At 35.7% G+C, this 18,221-nt stretch overlaps 1 protein-coding gene across 2 annotated transcripts in view; it reads left to right on the forward strand.

Moving 5' to 3' along the window:
* The first annotated feature begins 1,755 nt into the window (after positions 1 to 1,755).
* The window catches only part of STXBP5L (syntaxin binding protein 5L), a 338,252-nt gene continuing 321,786 nt past the window's right edge, over positions 1,756 to 18,221 (forward strand). For both annotated transcript variants that reach the window (XM_087439668.1, XM_087439669.1), the window contains exon 1: positions 1,756 to 2,058. In XM_087439668.1, the coding sequence (XP_087295794.1) occupies positions 1,870 to 2,058 (189 nt within the window). In that variant the 5' untranslated portion in view covers positions 1,756 to 1,869. The remainder of the gene's footprint in view (positions 2,059 to 18,221) is intronic.

An 18,221-nucleotide genomic window follows, 5' to 3' on the forward strand; every position in this document is an offset into this window, starting at 1 on the left:
GGAAGGCTATATATTCCAAAACTCTATTGAAATACAATTCCTTCTGGCAGAGGTGACCCGTTAAGCCATTATGCAAGTAGCAGGGCAGTGAGAGGAGCCCAACAGATGCACCTGGAGAGCGGGAATAGGTTCATAGAGGTGATAAACTGCAAAACACTCGCCCAGTCCACAACACTGTCCAGCGCCAGACCTAGGGAAACCCTTCCTGCAGCCTCGGACTCAAGAAGCCCGAGTTCGCACGCTTCCAGGCATTCTATTGATTCACACTTGCGTCCTTCAACAGGTAGCGCCAATTACAACCCCCAAAGCACGGCCCCCCAGCATACTGGCCAATACCGCTGTCAATCAAATACTTCGCCTACCTGTCTAAATTCTCCCCTCCTCCTTCCATTGGCTTTTTCTCCGGCCTATCCCCAATTTCTTCCGCGCCTCGCGACCGCGTAACTCGGTCCTATGGAGCCAAAGATTGGAGCCGAGGCTGCTCCCGCCCTTTGACGTCCCGGTGCTCTCCGCCCCTTTCGCGGGCCCCGCGCGGCCAGGGCAGGAGGGGGCGGGGCGAGCGAGGGGGCGGTTAGGGGCGGGGCTTGCCGCCCACGGCGGGAGGGCGGAGCCTGCAGTGGAGCCTGCCTGCTCGGTTAGGACCTCGGAGAGCGCCGGGCGCCGTGACCAGAGGGACTGGAGAAGCGGCCGGAGCGGGCCGGGCCGGACCGACGCCTGCGAGCCCGCCACTCTCCGCACCCTCAGCTTCCCGGATTGGCAGGCGGCTAGTGGCGGCTGAGGAAGGTGCCTAAGTCGGGAGTCAGATAGTCATACCTCTGGGACGCCGACGCCGCCGTCCAGCAGCGGCTTCCTCACACCTGTGTGTGTCTGTGCGCGTCAGCGCCCGCGCGCGAACGTCTGTGTGAGGGTGTTTGTGTGTGCTCCGGCTGGGCGCGCGGCTGTCTGTGTGAGGGTGTTAGTGTGTTCGCGCGCCCGCGGGCGACAGCCCCGCGCCTAGGCGCTCGGCCCGGGGAGGGACGGCGGGGACGGCGGCTCTGCGCGCCCGGCAGGCTGAGGCGGGACTCGGGCCGCAGCAGGCGCCGCCACCGCCTCACGTCCCCCAAGAGCCGCTGCCGTGCTGCGGGGAGAGCGGACGGCGGGCGAGCGCGGCGGCGGCTGCGGACAGAGCGGGGCCGGGTGGAGGGGGGCGCTGCAGACGCGGGGAGGGAAGGGGAGGCGGAGGGAGAAGCGGAGGCAGCCGGCGCCGCCGCTCGCCCCTCCCGTCGGCTGTTGCTGTGGGTCATCTGTAGACGCTTTGGGGTCCGGGCTGTTGTGGGGTGGGGAATGGAAAAAGGGCCCCCCATTTCCTATTGAGAAAAAGGGAGCGTTGAAGATGATGGGGGAGAGCCCAGAAGGTAATGGCAGAGTCAATACCGGCTACCCCCGGTAAAATATTCTGAGCTGAACCTTTAGAAGAAAAGCTCGCTCTTAAGAGAGAGACAGAATCTTGGTCTGTTGACTCTGGTTTGATTGTATAATAATGATGATATAATGCTAATGACGATGATGACACTGCCTTTTATTTTTACCCCAGTGCTGATAAAGCGTAGCTACAGCTGGGGAGAAAGCCCTTGAAAATTTGATGTACGAGGAGGAAATACTGTAGCTTTTGGAATTGTGTTTTATTAATTTTTTTGAAGGATATGCTTTTTAGAATTAAAATTTGACAAGATGAAGCCTGACTTTTTTTTTTTTTAGTTGTTTATAGCCAATGCTGGTAAAATGAGGACTGTATACTGCCTTGACTAATGAAAAGCTAAACACTTTTACCCAGGTATAATTCCATGTCTTAAGTCACCCTTTCCTTTGAATTTCTCAACAGTGTTTAAAATGAAGAAGTTTAATTTCCGAAAAGTTTTGGATGGCTTAACTGCCTCCTCCCCTGGCAGTGGTAGCAGCAGTGGCAGTAACAGCGCTGGTGGGGCTGGAAGTGGTTCCATGCATCCAGGAGGGACTGCAGGGATTCTCAGAGAGGAGGTTCAGGAAACCCTGACTTCAGAGTATTTCCAGATTTGCAAGGTAAGTTCTGAATTGGCTTGAAGCCTATTATTTCTTCATTTTACTGTTGTTTGGAAAGAAGGATAAAACAAAAAACAAAAAAACCCACCAGGGACTGGAAATTGTTGAGAGGCCAGAATCAGCAAGTCTGGTGCAGAGAACTCTGTGGATAGGTCAGTTTGAATTAATAAAGATATTACAGGCATCAACTTCGGCATCAATTTAAAAAGCAATGGTAGTTTAAGGGGGAAATAAGCAAACAGAAAAAGTAGAATTTGCAAGATAATGTTAAGGCCCAATAGTGGACAAAATTTTAATGTAATATTTATGTATGAGTAGTAAACTGAAGGAGAAAACCGTAATTCTCGTTAATCTTGTGTTGTCAGAGAAACTAATTGTCTTTTTATTTCACTGTTCAGTATAAAATAAAGCTATTAAGATGTTGCTAGAATTAAGTAGATAATAGCTAGATTAATATATCCATTTTAAAAGATCTAATGGCATTATTTTAAAATCACTGTTTAAGATTCTGAATAAAAACGCCTCCAGCTTCTTAAAGTCTTAAACAAACAAACAAATGACATGAGCTTAATACTTGTGAGAATTTGTAATACTTGTCAGAACTCAGAAATAGCTTGTGTTCTGGTTTAGTGAGGAAACATTTTAGGTTATTATACTTTAATGTTGAGATTTTAATAAATAAGCAAGAGAAATTTCTGATGGAGAGAGATGAGAATTTACAAAACAAGCATTATGTTAATATGTAGAGATACTGTTATATTTGCTTACATAAAGTGATTTACAATTTTATTGTCTTTTTTTTAGGGTAGCCTAGAAATGTGCTTTTGACCTGCCATGTGCAATAAAAGAGCTACTAAGTCATTCATATGATACAGATGAATATAGTTTTATAAATGTGTTTGAATACATAAGAAGAAATAGTAAATTTTTGAAATCACAGAAATTAAGTATTAAATTTTTTGGCACTTCAACCAGAATTTTATTTTGAAATTATTAAAATTATTTTTGTAGTAAACAAATTATGTATAATGAGATAAGTTTCGATTATTGCCTTAGTGTCCATTCCCAGTAGGGTCGTTATAAAAACATTAAATCTATAGTTATTAAAATATTATAAATTAGTTTACATAAAAACGAGTTTATTTTGAATTAGGTTAGATAAGCAGATTTAATTCTAACCTACTCTGTGAGGTTTGTATACAATACAATTTTGTCCTCCATTTGAAGTAATAGATATTTTGTCACATCAGAGAGGGGCTTAATAGTGGTCATGAGACAAATATGTAAAAGGTCCTGGGGGCCAAATTTCAACTTCTAGGCAGGGAATTATGCCCTGATTCTCTCGTTTGACATATTACTATTTTTATTCCAAGATTCTGAAAAATTTTCCAAATCCTCTGAGTTCATGAAAGTGATAGTGTTGCAGGAGAGGTTTGGTTTAGTAGAGGTAAAATTGGTATAGAAAAGATAAACTTCTGAAACAGAATGGCATTGGGCTGTTGAGGTGAATGCAAGAGAGGAAAATGGGATATATAGTCATCTTATTTATTCAGACAAGAGATAGTCATCAAAAGTGGCAGAAGTTAAATACATACTACTTCAAAAGCATATGGCACGGTAAGAGAAGCACTGGCCTAGGAATCAGAAAATTTGTGTTTTATTTAAAGCTCTGCAACTTGCCAGCCATACAATCTTGGGCAAGCCATTTATCTGCCTTGAGCCTTGATTTTCTTATCTGTAGTATGGTGATAAGTATTTCTGCTCATCTTACGTAAGAGAGTTGTTGGGAAGCTCAAACAAGACAATTAGCTGAAGGCAATGTATATATTGGAAAGGCGATAAAATGTATATTTATATTATTGTTAAAGTTTTAAAATCACCTTGTTCTTAGTGGAATGACTATAACCAATTGGTTATAATGATATTAGGTAACAATTTTCAAAGAAATTATAAGGATAGATAGCTGTATAAGCTGAACACTAATAGTATTGAAATCTTACTAAATGGGGAAAGTACTATGGTATCTTTGGATAGGCGTATAGTTAATTTTAAAAAGTGGTTGTATGACTGTACTTTAGGTTACCTGGACTATAATAAGATATAAGAAAATGAATTAAGGAAATTCCAAAATTAGAACTATTACTAAAGTAGAGACTTCATTTGGACTCACTGAGTCAATGTGCAATGAACATTGTATTCTGAGTACTAAGCAGTTGGCACCTTCTGGGTATTTCTGCCTTTTCAACATGGCCAAAATTAAAATACAAATCTAGAATGTGCTCTTTTGAAAACCATCCTCTTCTCTATTTTCTGATCAGTCATCAAATCCTATCTAGTCTATTTCCTTAGTATGTCTAAAATTTATTCCCTTTTCGCCATCTCCAGGATTTGTTTATTCCATCGTATTTTTTTGCTTGGTCTTTTGAAATCACTTCCTAACTGATCTTCTCACTTCTTCTTTTACCCTATTCCAATTTGTTTTGTTATAATAATGGTTATTTCTGAATTATGTTAAGTATTTCATCTCCCTGCTAAAAATTCTATGTTGGTTTCCCTAGAGCAGTGATGCTCTACAAACAAAAGTCTTATGTGAAACTCCAGTAAATGACATCTATTAAAACCAATAAATATGGTCCTTTATTGGCATACTCTTTTTAAATAAATTGTAATAATATATTATACAGTCAATCAATAAAAAATATTTTTTTATATTTGTTTTTTGTTGTATAATATTATCCATAGGCAAGTAGTGGGACATTTGCTAGCCTTAAAAAAGTAAAAATAGAAAGCTACAACCTTTATAATCAGTGACACATCTATAAGAAATTCAAACACACAGAAATGGTGGAAGAACTTTCTGTTGAAGGTCAGCAAAAAACAGGTTAATACATTGGTTTACTGCGATCTGTTTTAAGTTTAGTATGTATGCATTTGAATGCTCGTGTTTAGATATTTGTGAAATACATACATGAACTGCCCTTTATGAACTTGAATTCTGTGAAACACAATTTGAAACCACTGCTCTGTACAATAAACTTCAAACTGCTTAACTTGATCTTTATATAGTTCCCTTCAGAAGGGGTTCCTGTTTACCTTTCCATCCTCATTTCCTCAGCTCTGTAAGCATATTGCATTCCCTGAAAACACCATATTTTCTTATAACTTGATGCCTTTTCTCAGTCTATTGCTTCTAACTAGAATATCTCTTACAGCTTTAACATAATTGGAGAATTCCCAGTTACCCTTTACCTCATAGTACAAATACCACCTCCATAAAACCAGCTCTAGCTACTGCCTTCCTCGTCTACCCACTCCAGGCAGAGTTAGCTTTGTTCCCCCTGTTCTGTTTTCCTGTAGCACCTGGTGTATACCTGTAGTGTGAATTTAACACCTTATTGTGATTAAATTTTTTTTTTCTGTCACTGTCATTATCCTGTGAACTCTTTGAGAGGCAAATATATTTTGTTTCCTTATCATTCTTAGAGTGCTCACTACCTAGTAGGCCAGTGCTTCTCAACTCTGTCTAAAAGAGAGATTTCTAGCTCCACCTCAGTCTTAGAGAATCAAAGTCTCTAGAGATAGGGCCTATGTGCTTGCATTTTTTCAAAAGGGCCCGCAGGAGATTCTGATGCACTGTCAGTATTGAGAACCATTATAGTAGGCACTTGATATACTTTAGAAATGAAGCAGCATATACATGGTTGGTTGATTAATTGAAAAGAAATTAAAGCAGAAAGTCATTAATAATTATATATGTCTTAAACATTTTATTTTAACTGAAAACATATAAATATAAATCACTTTACAAATCACTTGATAAATGACCAGGATTTTTTTGTTGAGTATTGGTTCTCTGATGAGAGTTCTGTGTGGAATTCTCTTCCATAAACCATCTCAAATTCATTAGGTACAGTTTTCAGTTTTAGTTTATTTAAAGTGGAATAAGAACTTATATGCTTTTGAAGCAAATTAAATGTCGGGCCTTTCTGGATGATATATATATATATATATCATCTGAAAGTTTATACACGCGTGTGTGTATAATCTAGAGGAATATATATATATATACACACATGTATACATATAAAGTATAGATGAACATATATTTTTCTAGTTAATTGACGCAAACCTAATTAAGCTGGAAGCAGGAGAGTATGAGTATTCTAGCTAGAGAGTTTAGTGGTTTTAAGCATTCAGTGAACCATTAGTATCAGTGTATGTTTTACAAAGAGAATGGAGGGGTTTTGTTAATCTAGCAAGTTGGTTAAATTAAAATTAGAGATATCCCATTTGGCCTTTGTAACAGTCCTGTAAGAAAGGCAAGGAAAGTATTAATATTTTTATTTTACTGATAAGACATCTGAGGTCAGAGAATTTAAGTGGTATTCTTAGGTTTCCAGGTTGGTAAGAGACATAGGTCTGTTCTTTGATACTCAAATCCAGTACTTTTTCTGCTTCATCTTTCTTATTTATTAGACAAGGCAAGATGATCAATTCCTCAGGAAACATAGAGACTTTGAGAAGATAAAGACCGTCCTGTTGGCTCTCCGTTCAAAATAGATCCCAAATCTGACCACGTCTCTTCACTTACACCATATCTCTTGCCTGTACTACTCTATAGCCTTCTAAGTATTTTCCCTGGTTTGACTCAGGCCAGTCTCATGTCATAATAGGTAGAAGAATCCTTTTAAAATTTAAACCATATCATGCCATTCCTGGTCACAACTCTCCAGTGGCTTTTCATTTCTCTTAAAAATAAAAGCACAAGTCTTATTATGTCTCGTAAAGCTCTAAATGATCTGGCCCCTGACATGACATCATTTTCAACTGTTCTGTTACTTACTCTGCACCAGCTACTTTGGCTTTCTTACTGTTTCTCAGAGGTGATTCCTGCCTCAAGGCTTTTGCATTTGCTGTTTCCTTTACACAGAACATTTTTGCCCCAAATAATTATATTACTTGTTCTCTTTACATCATTCAGTTCTTAGTTCAACTGTTAACTTCTCAGAGAGATCTTCATTCACCACTGCTCACCCCCTTTACTCTCTACCCTTATCCTGATTAGTTTTTCTTGATAACACTTACAAAATTATATTATAGTTATTAAATTATATATTTATTTGCTTCTTCTATTATAATGTAACTCCATGAGTTCAGGTCTTTATTTTGTCCACAACTGTCTCACTAATTCATAGAACAGTGCCTGCCACATAGAAGGCAGTCAAATATTTGTTTAATGAATGAATGAATAAGTGAGAGCAAGGAAGCTGATAGAATGATGTGTTAAGAGCAAACTAGATATTATTCTGAACAGCCTTTTAGAAAAGGCTTTTATTAAATAAATTTTATATTACATAAAGACAAGGAAACCATTCAGTGAAAGTGTGACACCAGTTTAGGAACATGGTTTATAATTTTCAAAAAGATATGGAAAACAATAATGTAGAAAGATTTAATTAAATTTATTTCAGTTTTTACGGAGGAAGATAGTAACATTCTTGTTTCTAAGTGATGTTTTTAGGGGAATAATTCAGAAGTATTAGATTCACAGTGACAAACATACGGAGTGTTCTAGACCTAATTAACAAAATAGACAAAAATAAATACATTACCGGAACCAGATGGCATAATCCCTGAAGTTTTGAAAAACTCTTGAATTAGCCAGCTCACTAGTCATCAACATTTATGAGCTGTTTTTATAAGTGGTCATGGCATCAGAGCCAACATGTGGATAACTAGTGTAACTTCTGCAGGGAAATGGATTTATAATCACGATTCTTATACCAGATGTAGTATCAGATCTTCTCAGATAAGTAGGTATAAAATCAGAAACATAGATGTGGGCTCTGGAGAGTTGGGCTTTCCAGGACCCGGAAGGCTGAAAGGAGATTAAGTACCTAGATATCCCTGACTATTATGTCTTCTTCAGGTTTTCCCTTGTCTCCACATTCTTCTAATTTCACATCATTTTACGTGGGAGATTCTGCAACTGAGATTGGTACAAGACCACGATCACAGTTCTACATTTCTGTAATTTTCATTCATTAAAAGAACTATACAGGATTCCCTGAGCTGTGTAGACTTGTGTCATTCTATACTTATAAACCAGTAGAATAAAATATAGTACAATTGACACGGCAGGATAACTTATTATGGATAAGGCATCTGACAATGACTTCATGCTCCTGTCACCAAAATGGACAGTAGAGGATGGGCATTTTTAAGAATAGTAATGGAGGCAAACCAGAAGGATTAAACTACCTTGTTAGGATTGAGATATTAACAAATTTAAGAACCAAAAAGAATTAAAATAAAAAAATTTTTAAGAACCAGAAACCAAAGGCAGATTATTCAGTACTCTAGGCTCTCTACTTTCCTTATCTTAAGAGCATAATGGTCCAGGGGCAGGCTTGAGTAAGTAATTATAGACTTGTGGGAAGTATGTTTATAAATTTTTTAAGTTACCATAGAAAGCAATCACGTTTTCTCACAAAAGGTCCTTTGATGTTAGTATATTGTCAGCAAATTGGGTGTTGATCTTACTTAGTATGGCAGTTCTTAATGTTCTTAAAAACAAACCGTGCTGTCATATTTTGTGTATGTCTCAATATAGAACTAATTTAAAATCTTACCTAATTTCCAAGTTTATCTATCTATAGGATTATTACTAGTGATTAAACTAAATTCCTATTTCTTGAAGTTTAGTGCATTTCTGTAGAGCCCCTTCTGCCTTCACTTGAAGATGTGCCTTTGAAAAATCAGAGTTAAATTCCATAGTTTACTTTTTTAAAATTATTTATTTATTTATTTTTATTTTTTCCCCCAAAGCCCCAGTAGATAGTTGTATGTCATAGTTGCACATCCTTCTAGTTGCTGTATGTGGGACGCGGCCTCAGCGTGGCCAGAGAAGCGGTGCGTCGGTGCGCGCCCGGGATCCGAACCCCGGGTCGCCAGCAGCGAAGCGCGTGCACTTAACCGCTAAGCCACTGGGCTGGCCCTCTGTAGTTTACGCTTAATGATAGAATGATTGTATTGGTTTCCCACATTATAGTTCTATAAACCATTTACGTATTAGTTTAATAGCAGTAAGTTTGACTATATCCATTAAAGGTTTCAAGTAGAAGCCCTCTAAGCTTTTAAATTTAGTTTTTTTCCCATAAGAGAAAATTGAGTTTTTGTTACTACTTAAATGTCAAAATAATGATATTTATGAAAGATTTTGGTTATAGCAACAATTCTTTTCCTTTTTAATGTAAAAAAGAAGATAACTTTCCTTAATTCTTTTTAATATTTGAAAGACTAATTTTTAATGTGTGTAATACACAAGTGTTTTTATTTAAAAATATATATTAATATACAGGGGAATCATTTCTAATTTTCTGAGTAATGCTAAAATTTATTTATAAGAACTGATAGAAAATCAATGATTAAGTTTTAGAAAGTAAAAAATAGAAATTATATTTAAAGGATTTAGAGAAGGTAGTTGTAAAGAATAAAATATAAGAACCTCCAAAAAGTACATAATAGGCCCACTGTGATACCTGTGGAGAGGCTTAGTTAAATAGAGCATTCATAGTCACTGAAGGAATACAAGAAGAAGATATTTTGACAGGTTTATTATTCAAAAGATAATTATTATACAGTGTTAAAAATGATTAGGACATAAACCATTCTCAGCCAACTGACTATAATAAAAGTGAAATAATGCTTTTTGGTTGATTTATCAACGAATTCACTTAAGATATTTTCTGGACTTATGTAAGATATTGGAAAGAAGAGTGTGATCTTTGTTCTATTGGAGGCCCCAAATTAGTAGTTGATATTGGTGGTGTATAGAATGATTTTGAATATAATGTCATATAATAATGATGTATAATGAATACAATGAATTTGAGTTGGAAAACAAATATAGTATTTAATGTTTTAATTTTAGTTAAATGTGTTATAATTGGATTATACGTATTCAGTAAGTATCTCTTGAGTTTAAAATAGCATATAAGCAACATCTATTAAGATATGTAAGTTTTATTATATATAAAACTGATCGTTTTGTAATGGTGGGTTTAGATGTAGATGTAATACCTGGATTTAAAAGGTAAGGATTGGTGGCTAGAGAAAACTGTTCTGTTTCTTCTGTTTTTCTGCTCTGTTAATCACCTATAAATTTCAGTGACATTAGAAATCTAGTACTTTACCTAAATAAACACAATAAAATTAGTTAGACGTCAAGAAAATTGGATTGCCCAGTGTTTAGTCTAATTTGTTCATTATAAATTGACTAAAAACCTGTGTATAAATCTACAAACTAAAAAAGTTTGAAAATCATTAGTGGTACAGTAAATTGAGAAGTTAGATTGAGTCTGGGGAAAAGCCTATAGTTTGTAAACGTCTGGGTAAATGGGAAATGTAAAGCTAGCAAAGGAGACATAGGAGAACTGAGCAAAATGATATGAGGAAAACTCAAGAGTAGAGGCAGATAATCTGAAGCTTTCTTTAGAAAGAATATTAAGAAAGAGAGAAATTCATTGAGTGTCTCAGCATTGCAGAAAGGTCAGGGATGGTGAAAATAAAACAAACAAATTCAAAACAAACAAACAAACCAGAACTGCCAAGAGACAGCTGAATTAGACCAAGAGGAAGTTGATTAGGGTAAAAATATTTTCAGTGAGATGATGGATAGAATTAAGGTCACACTATAATAGAGAATAGAATTGATAGAATCAGTACTTTTGAGTAGATGTATAAGAAGTTGATTTTATGTAAGATAAAAGTGGTGGGAAAGTAGCAGAGATGGTAGATTCTGATATCATTTTGGTATATTGTAGGGTGTAATACAGTTAAGGCACAGAAGAGAAATTGAGGCTACCAGAAAGGGAAGGGTAGGTGGGGAATCAAGGTAAGATTTCCCTTTAAATTAGTAAGGGTATCTGACTTTGAAATTTTTTCTTTACTTGATGAGAATACATATTTCATTTTAATTCTCAGTAAACTCTGTGCTTTATCTCCTTTCAGGTAAATAAAAATATGTGATTCTACTAGAATATTGAATTAGTTTCCTATTTCTGCTGCAATAAATTACCAAAAACTTAGTGGCTTAAAACAACACAAATTTCTTATCTTACAGTTCTGGAGGTCAGAAGTCTGAAATGGGTGTCACTGGACTAAAATCAAGGTGTTGGTAGGGCTGCATTCCTTTCTGGAGGCTCTAGGAGAGAGTATTTTCTTTCCTTTTTCAGCTTTTAGAGACTGCTCACATTTCCTTGACTGGTGGCCCCCTTCTGTCTTCAAAGCCAACAGTGGCCAGTTGAATCTTTCTCACATCGCGTCACTCTGACACTAAGTTTCCTGCTTCCAATTTCCGTACTTAAAGACCCTTATGATTATATTGGGCTCACCAGAATAATCCAGGTCAATCTCTCCATCTCAAGGTCCGATGATTAGTAACCTTCATTCTATCTGTAACCTTAATTCCCTTTTGCCGTATAACCTTTTCACACATTCTTTGGGGAGCCATTATTCTGCCTGCGGCAAAGATGCTCATTACTTTCATCTGTCTTTTGTTTTTTAGTTATTTTAAGGAAAATAAAATAACAAGAATAGAGAGAATAGTATAATAACCCCCCGGCTTCAACGATTATAAACTTTGCAAATCTTTATTTCCCATTTCATTATTTTAATGCAAATCTCAGACATTATACCATTTCATCTGTGAAAACTTCCAATACTAGATGAGGACTTTTCTCCACCCCCTCCTTTTAAAAAATATAAACCCAATACTGTTATCACATATAAAAACGTTAACACAAATTTCTTTACATAATCTAATATGCAGTTAATGTTTAAATTGCCTCAATTGTCCCCTGGTGTCTTTTTGTAATTGATTTGTTTGGATTGGGATCCAAATAAGGTCCACATTGCATTTTTACCTGGCTTGAAGTTATCTTTAATTACATTTGTGTAAAGACACAGAATTTTTTGTTTTTTTCAATAAGATCAACTACCCTGTGCTTTTGTGTGTGTTGTTGAAACAAAACTCTTTGTGTGATTCCTTTATGAACTAGAAGACTATGTGTGAGGAGATGGGTGGGTTGTTCAGTATAGCACAAGATGAAAAGTAGACTTTTAGAAGTTGTTTTCTAGAGCTGGTTACATCTTTTAAGAAATTGGAAAAAGAATATTTTTAAGTCAGCCTGAGCTATTCCTACTTTTTGATGCTGCTGTGGGGGTAGATTGCCCTGAGAATATTAGAAAAAAGGAAAATATAAAAGACAGGAAAGACATAGGATATGTCGAAGTGAATAAGAGTGGATTGGATTCTTTAGGTTGCACTCAATGGTATTAATTTTTATCTATGAAACAAGTTATTGGAGGGATAGGATGGGATACAGTTTCACATATCTCTTCTTTTAAGTGAATATTTAAAAGACAGGTGAAAAAATAAAACATTTGACAAGAACTCACTCTGCAGTACTTAGAATTATATAGCAAGAAGCTGAAAATAGATTGGCCAAGTCTATTTTATCTCTAACTTAGATTTCCTCTAAGTTATAGGATACCCAAGACTCAGGTTAATAGGCTAAATATACTTGAAGAACTGAATTGAAGGATGGTAAGAGGAGAATCAAGATAGTGATGAGAAACATACTTTAATTTATTGAGAGTTCCATTTATAAATAATGTGTACATGATTTTTATTGACTACTTATGTAATTCAGAATGTTCCTTATTCTGATTCTCTGCCATCCTCTGGTAGTTTCTTATTGGATCTGTCTTTGCTTTTTTCAGTTCTATCTTAATCAAAATTCTTTTGCTGTTTGAAGTAATATTCAATACTCTTGTGTTTTGACACAGCCACCCAGCCTAGGTATTAGATAATTTCTCTACTGATTACATACATTACTTATTTATTGAAGGCCTATTTTATATATAACTCTATACTGGGCACTTCTTAACTGGGCTATCATTTTTTAGGAATGAGTTTGCAAGGCCAGCACACACTATATGAATCATTTATATTTTTATGTGATTAATGATTTGCATTATGTGTAGTTTAACTTTTTGTAAATTTTATGAAATTTCCTTTTATTCTTTTTTTTAATTTTTTGCTGAGGAAGATTTGTCCTGAGCTAACATCTGTTGCCAGTCTTGCTCTTTTTTTTGTATGTGAGCCACTGCCACAGCATGGCCACTGATGATTGGTGTAGGTCTGTGCCTGGGTACTGGGCCACCAGAGTGGAGCGCGCCAAACTTAACCACTACGCAACCAGGGCTGGGCCCTTTCATTCTTTTTTTTAATGGCTTAAATTCTTTGCTCCCTTGCCCTTTCCTTCTTCTTAACCTTTTATTTCTATTTTTGAATCATTTTATAATGTATTTACTGTCTTTCTGCTTGTCCTTTACTTACCTTAATTTCTATTTATATGCTTTTGGCTAAAAGCTCTTTTATTATAAAATGAAAGAAACTGGAAAATGTTTAAAACACATTTCTTTTGCCACAATTTCGTTCTCCTAACAAGTCTAATACTCCTGTTGGGACTATTAATATAACAAAATAACTCTTTAAGTCACAGTTTCTCTTTTATTTACCAATTTCTTCTTGAAAGAATTGGAAAGTGTTTAATCTTGATCTGCTCAGTGTGGTCCTCAAAGAATTATCCTCAAATCATGCTTTTTTGTTCCCTTTAACTAGTTTAATTTCTGTCTTCATACAAAGCAATGTTATACATTTACCATGAAAAATTTAATTTTATCTTTTTCCACAATGCCCATATATTTTTTTCTGAGGAGAGCTATAGGTTTAAAAATCTTGGAACAGAAGATAAATATCAAGAGGATAGGGTGCTAAGAGCTGAACACTTGTGAGTTGACAGTTGAAAGCTTAATTGAAAGTTAAGTCAGTATGATATTGGCCTGTTCTTATGTCAATATCATGCTGACTTAATTTTCAGGCACTAAAGACTGGCCAAAATAACTGGGTTTTGGAATATTTTGGAATATTTAAAAGTAAATGTCCAACCAAAGACTGCATACCTGAAGTCAGACATAATTGGGTTTATTACAAGGGAGATTGCATGCCGTAGGGAACCATGAGACATCTCAGTAAGAGGGTATTAGGAATGGCTTATGACAGGATTTGGGCTTGTGTTAGGTGATTTTGGGAAAGTTCAATGAAACATGAATTGAGCGTTGTCAGAAAGTGAGGAACAATTCTATCATTTGATATCCTAAGATTTTTTATCTAGGAGGCAAGAGGAGTGGCATGGGGCTAAAGCTGTAATTACTAAAGAAGTAGCAGTTGCTTACGTTAGCTGGATGAGGGGAACATTTAATCATTAGTGTGGTTTGCACAGTATTCTTACATTTATCATTATCCAGACATGATTCTGCAGTGGTTTTGTTTTTGTCTTGCTTCATCACAGTCATAGAGTGGCCTTGTTTGATGTTGGGTTTCTGTGAAATTGTTCATGTTCAACAGGAGAACACCATAGCCTAGCTGTTAGTGCCAGGCAAGCTCCAGCTGACAGCTGTTAGAAGCTGCTTTTTTCTCCTTTAGCGATTTATTACTTTTAAAGTAGTTTTTGTAGCTAAAGTGGCTACAATATGTTGCTAAGCAGGCCTGCTTCAATACGTGGATAAAAGAAATTTTTCTTGTTGATTGACAGCCAACAATCCACATCGGTTGATTTGAATTTGTTATGTAATTGTTGGACAACAGCTATTGTTTAGTATAATTATATACTTGACATAGTGTATTTGAAAACAACTATCCTAAATAAATATAACACTTTCTTGTGCTCTTTTCATTTGCACTGTTTCTCTATTTACATTTTCTTTTCCTCTCCATTCTGAGAAAATAATGCAGGTTTTACTTCCTCCATCTAATAGTCCCTAGCAAGCAGCCATTTTTAACTCTAGCAGGTAAATAGAAGATTTGAAGTAACTCTTGTTTTTTTGAGTGTTCAACCCTGCAAATCAATTTAGTATTTTTGTATAGCCAGGTAAATATACAAAATTCCATTGACTGTGGAAATAAAACTAATTTTCAAAGATAAAACTATTTATAGAAATAAAACTGATTTTGAAAAATCCTGTAGGAAGCTCTGTTGTGTATGTATTAGTCTGAGTGAGGTAAGCTGCCTATAATGCTCTGATTTTTCACCTAACTGTGTGACATCAGCTAAACCAGTTACTTTAACTAAGTTCCAGAAGGGAAATTATTATCTGGCCTGCATTGCTGCAAATATTTTACAGTGCTCGAGTAGTCTCACTTCTGTTTTTCTAACCCTTCTTTTTAGTCACTCCTTTACTGGCAAACATAGATTATTTGATAAAAGAAAATTATGTGAGGTAAAATACTATCCTTAGCAAATATATGTTTTGAGGAGAGCATTGTATTTGGTGATAGGATGGCCAGGCTGAATAAATCATACTCAGAAACTTAACTTACTGAATCTGGTGGAGATTCAGGCAAGGAGATGCATAGGCCGTAGTCATAGAAGGCAATTTTTCTAAAAATTGTATTTGCGTGCTTTAGTGGGATCAAATATAGGCAGAGATTAAAATTCAAGATGAAAGCTAGAAGAGTAGAGGCAAGAATGATGCGGGAGGAACTGTGATACTGGACACGATTCCAAATGCTCGGGTTGATCTTGAGGAATGGGGATTAATGATCATTGGCGGACTAGCAGCAGAGCTGACTCAATACCAAGTCTATTGGCCAGGGTTTTATTAATCCTCTTGACCCAGTGAAAGGATTAATTTTAAAGGAATGGTAATAGTTTGCTAAAACCACCAAACTGCTTTCTTCTTGTAATTTCACACTACAAAATAATTTTGAGATTTTTTTCTGTCCCTTTTACTCTCTCTGCCCAGGTTAGTTCTAATGAGCTGCTGTTCTTAGCTTTTTTCATGATTTATTTCTTTCCCTAGGTTTTTCATCTTTCTTTGTTCAGTCTTTGTGCTGTCTCAATTGTTTATGCCAAATCATGTTCTGACTCTGTTTACAAATTAAGAATAATTTTTGGTACCAAATTGTCTTGAAGCATTTTAAAATTTCCTTTCAATATCTTTTTAATTTCTCTTAAGATTTTTTCTTTGACCTGTATATTATTTGGAAGCATATTGTTTAGTCTCCAAGTATTTTGGGGTTTTCCAGCTATCTTTCTCTTATTGATTTCTAGTTTAATTTCATTGAGATCTTAAAGCATACTTTGTATGATTTCAATTCTTTTAAATTTGTTAAGATGTGTTTTATGGTTCAGAATGTGGTTTACCTTGGTGAATGTTCTATGTGAGTTTGAGAAGAATATGTATTCTGCTGTTGTTGGATGAAGCACTTTATATGTGTCAGTTAGATCTGGTTGATTGATAGTATTTTTCAGTTCAACTATGACCTTACTGATTTTTGGCCTACAGGTTCTGTCAGTTACTGACAGAGGGGTGTAGAAGTCTCCAACTATAATAGTGGATTTACCTATTTCTCCTTGCAATTTGATCGGTTTTTGCCTCAGGTATTTTGATGCTCTATTTGTTAGATGCATACATATTAAGGATTATTATGTCTTCTTGGAGAATTGACCCCTTTGTCATTATGTAATGCCCCTCTTTATTCCTGCTAATTTTCCTTGTTCTGAAGTCTGCTTTGCCTGAAATTAATATAGGTACTCCTGCTTTCTTTTGATTAGTGTTAGCATGGTATCTTTCTCCATCCCTTTACTTTTAATTGATCTGTGTCTTTACAAATGGGTTCTTGTGGACAACATATACTTGAAGTTTTGTTTTTTTAATCCACTTTGACAGTCTCTGTCTTTTAATTGGTGTAGTTAGTCCATTGATGTTTAAAATGGTTATAAATATAGTTGGATTAACATCTACCGTATTTGTTACCATTTTCTATTTGTTTCTCTTGTTCTTTACCTCTTTTTTTTGGTCTTATACTCTTTCTCTGCCTTCTCTGGTTTAACTGAGCATTTTATGTGATTCAATTTTCTCTCCTCTCTTAGCTTATCAATTATGCTTCTTTTTATACTTTTTTTTAGTGATTGTTCTTGAGTTTGCAGTATATATTTACATCTAATCCAAGTCCTCTTTTAAATAACACCCTACCACTTCATGGGTAGTGCAAGTTCAGTATAATGGAGTATTCCAAATTCTTCTCTCCTGTCCCTTATGGCATTACTGTCATTCATTTCACTTATCTATAGGTGGTAATCACTAAATACTTTGTTGCTATTATTATTTTGAACAAACTATGATCTGTTAGATCAATTAAGAATAAAAAAAATAAAAGATTTTGTTTTACCTCTATTTATTCCTTCTCTAACACACTACTTTTTTTAAATGTAGGTTTAAGTTTCTAACCTATATCATTTTCCTTCTTTCTGAAGAATTTCATTTAACATTTCTTACAAGGCGGGCCTACTGGTGACAAATTTCCTCGATTTTTGTTTGTCTTAGAAAATTTTTATTTCTCTTTCACTTTTGAGAATAATTTCAATCAATACAGAATTCTAGGTTGGTGGGTTTTGTCTTTAAACATTTAAAATATTTCATTCCATTCTCTTATTGCTTACATGGTTTCTGAAGAGAAGTCTGATGTAATTCTTATCCTTGATCCTCTGTAGGTAAGATTTTGTTTCAATCTGGCTTCTTTCAAGATTTTTCTCTTGGTCTTTGATTTTCTGCAGTTTCCATATGATATGCCTAGGTTTAGATTTTTTGATATATAATTATCTTACCAACATCAAACAAGGCCACTCTATGACTGTGATGAAGCAAGACAAAAACAAAACCACTGCAGAATCATGTCTGGATAATGATAAATCTAAGAATATTGTGCAAACTGCACTGATGATTAAATGTTCCCCTCATCCAGCAAACATTACTTAGAAAAAAAAAATCTTTTGGTATTCTCTGCGTTTCCTGGAACTGCAATTTAGTGTCTATCATTCATTTTGGGAAATTCTCAGTCATTTTTTTTTTCTTCAAATATTTTTTCTGTTCCTTTTTCTCTTCTCTTTCTGTTATTCTCACTACATGTTTCACACCTTTTGTAATTATTCCACAGTTCTTGGATATTGTCTTCTGATTTCTTCATTCTTTTTTCTCTTTGCATTTCAGTTTTGGAAGTTTCTATTAACATTTCTTCAAGGTCACTCATTCTT

Source organism: Ceratotherium simum, chromosome 15 (assembly GCF_057802395.1).
Source record: "Ceratotherium simum simum isolate JZ-2026a chromosome 15, ASM5780239v1, whole genome shotgun sequence".
In the NCBI taxonomy this organism is placed as follows: domain Eukaryota; kingdom Metazoa; phylum Chordata; class Mammalia; order Perissodactyla; family Rhinocerotidae; genus Ceratotherium; species Ceratotherium simum.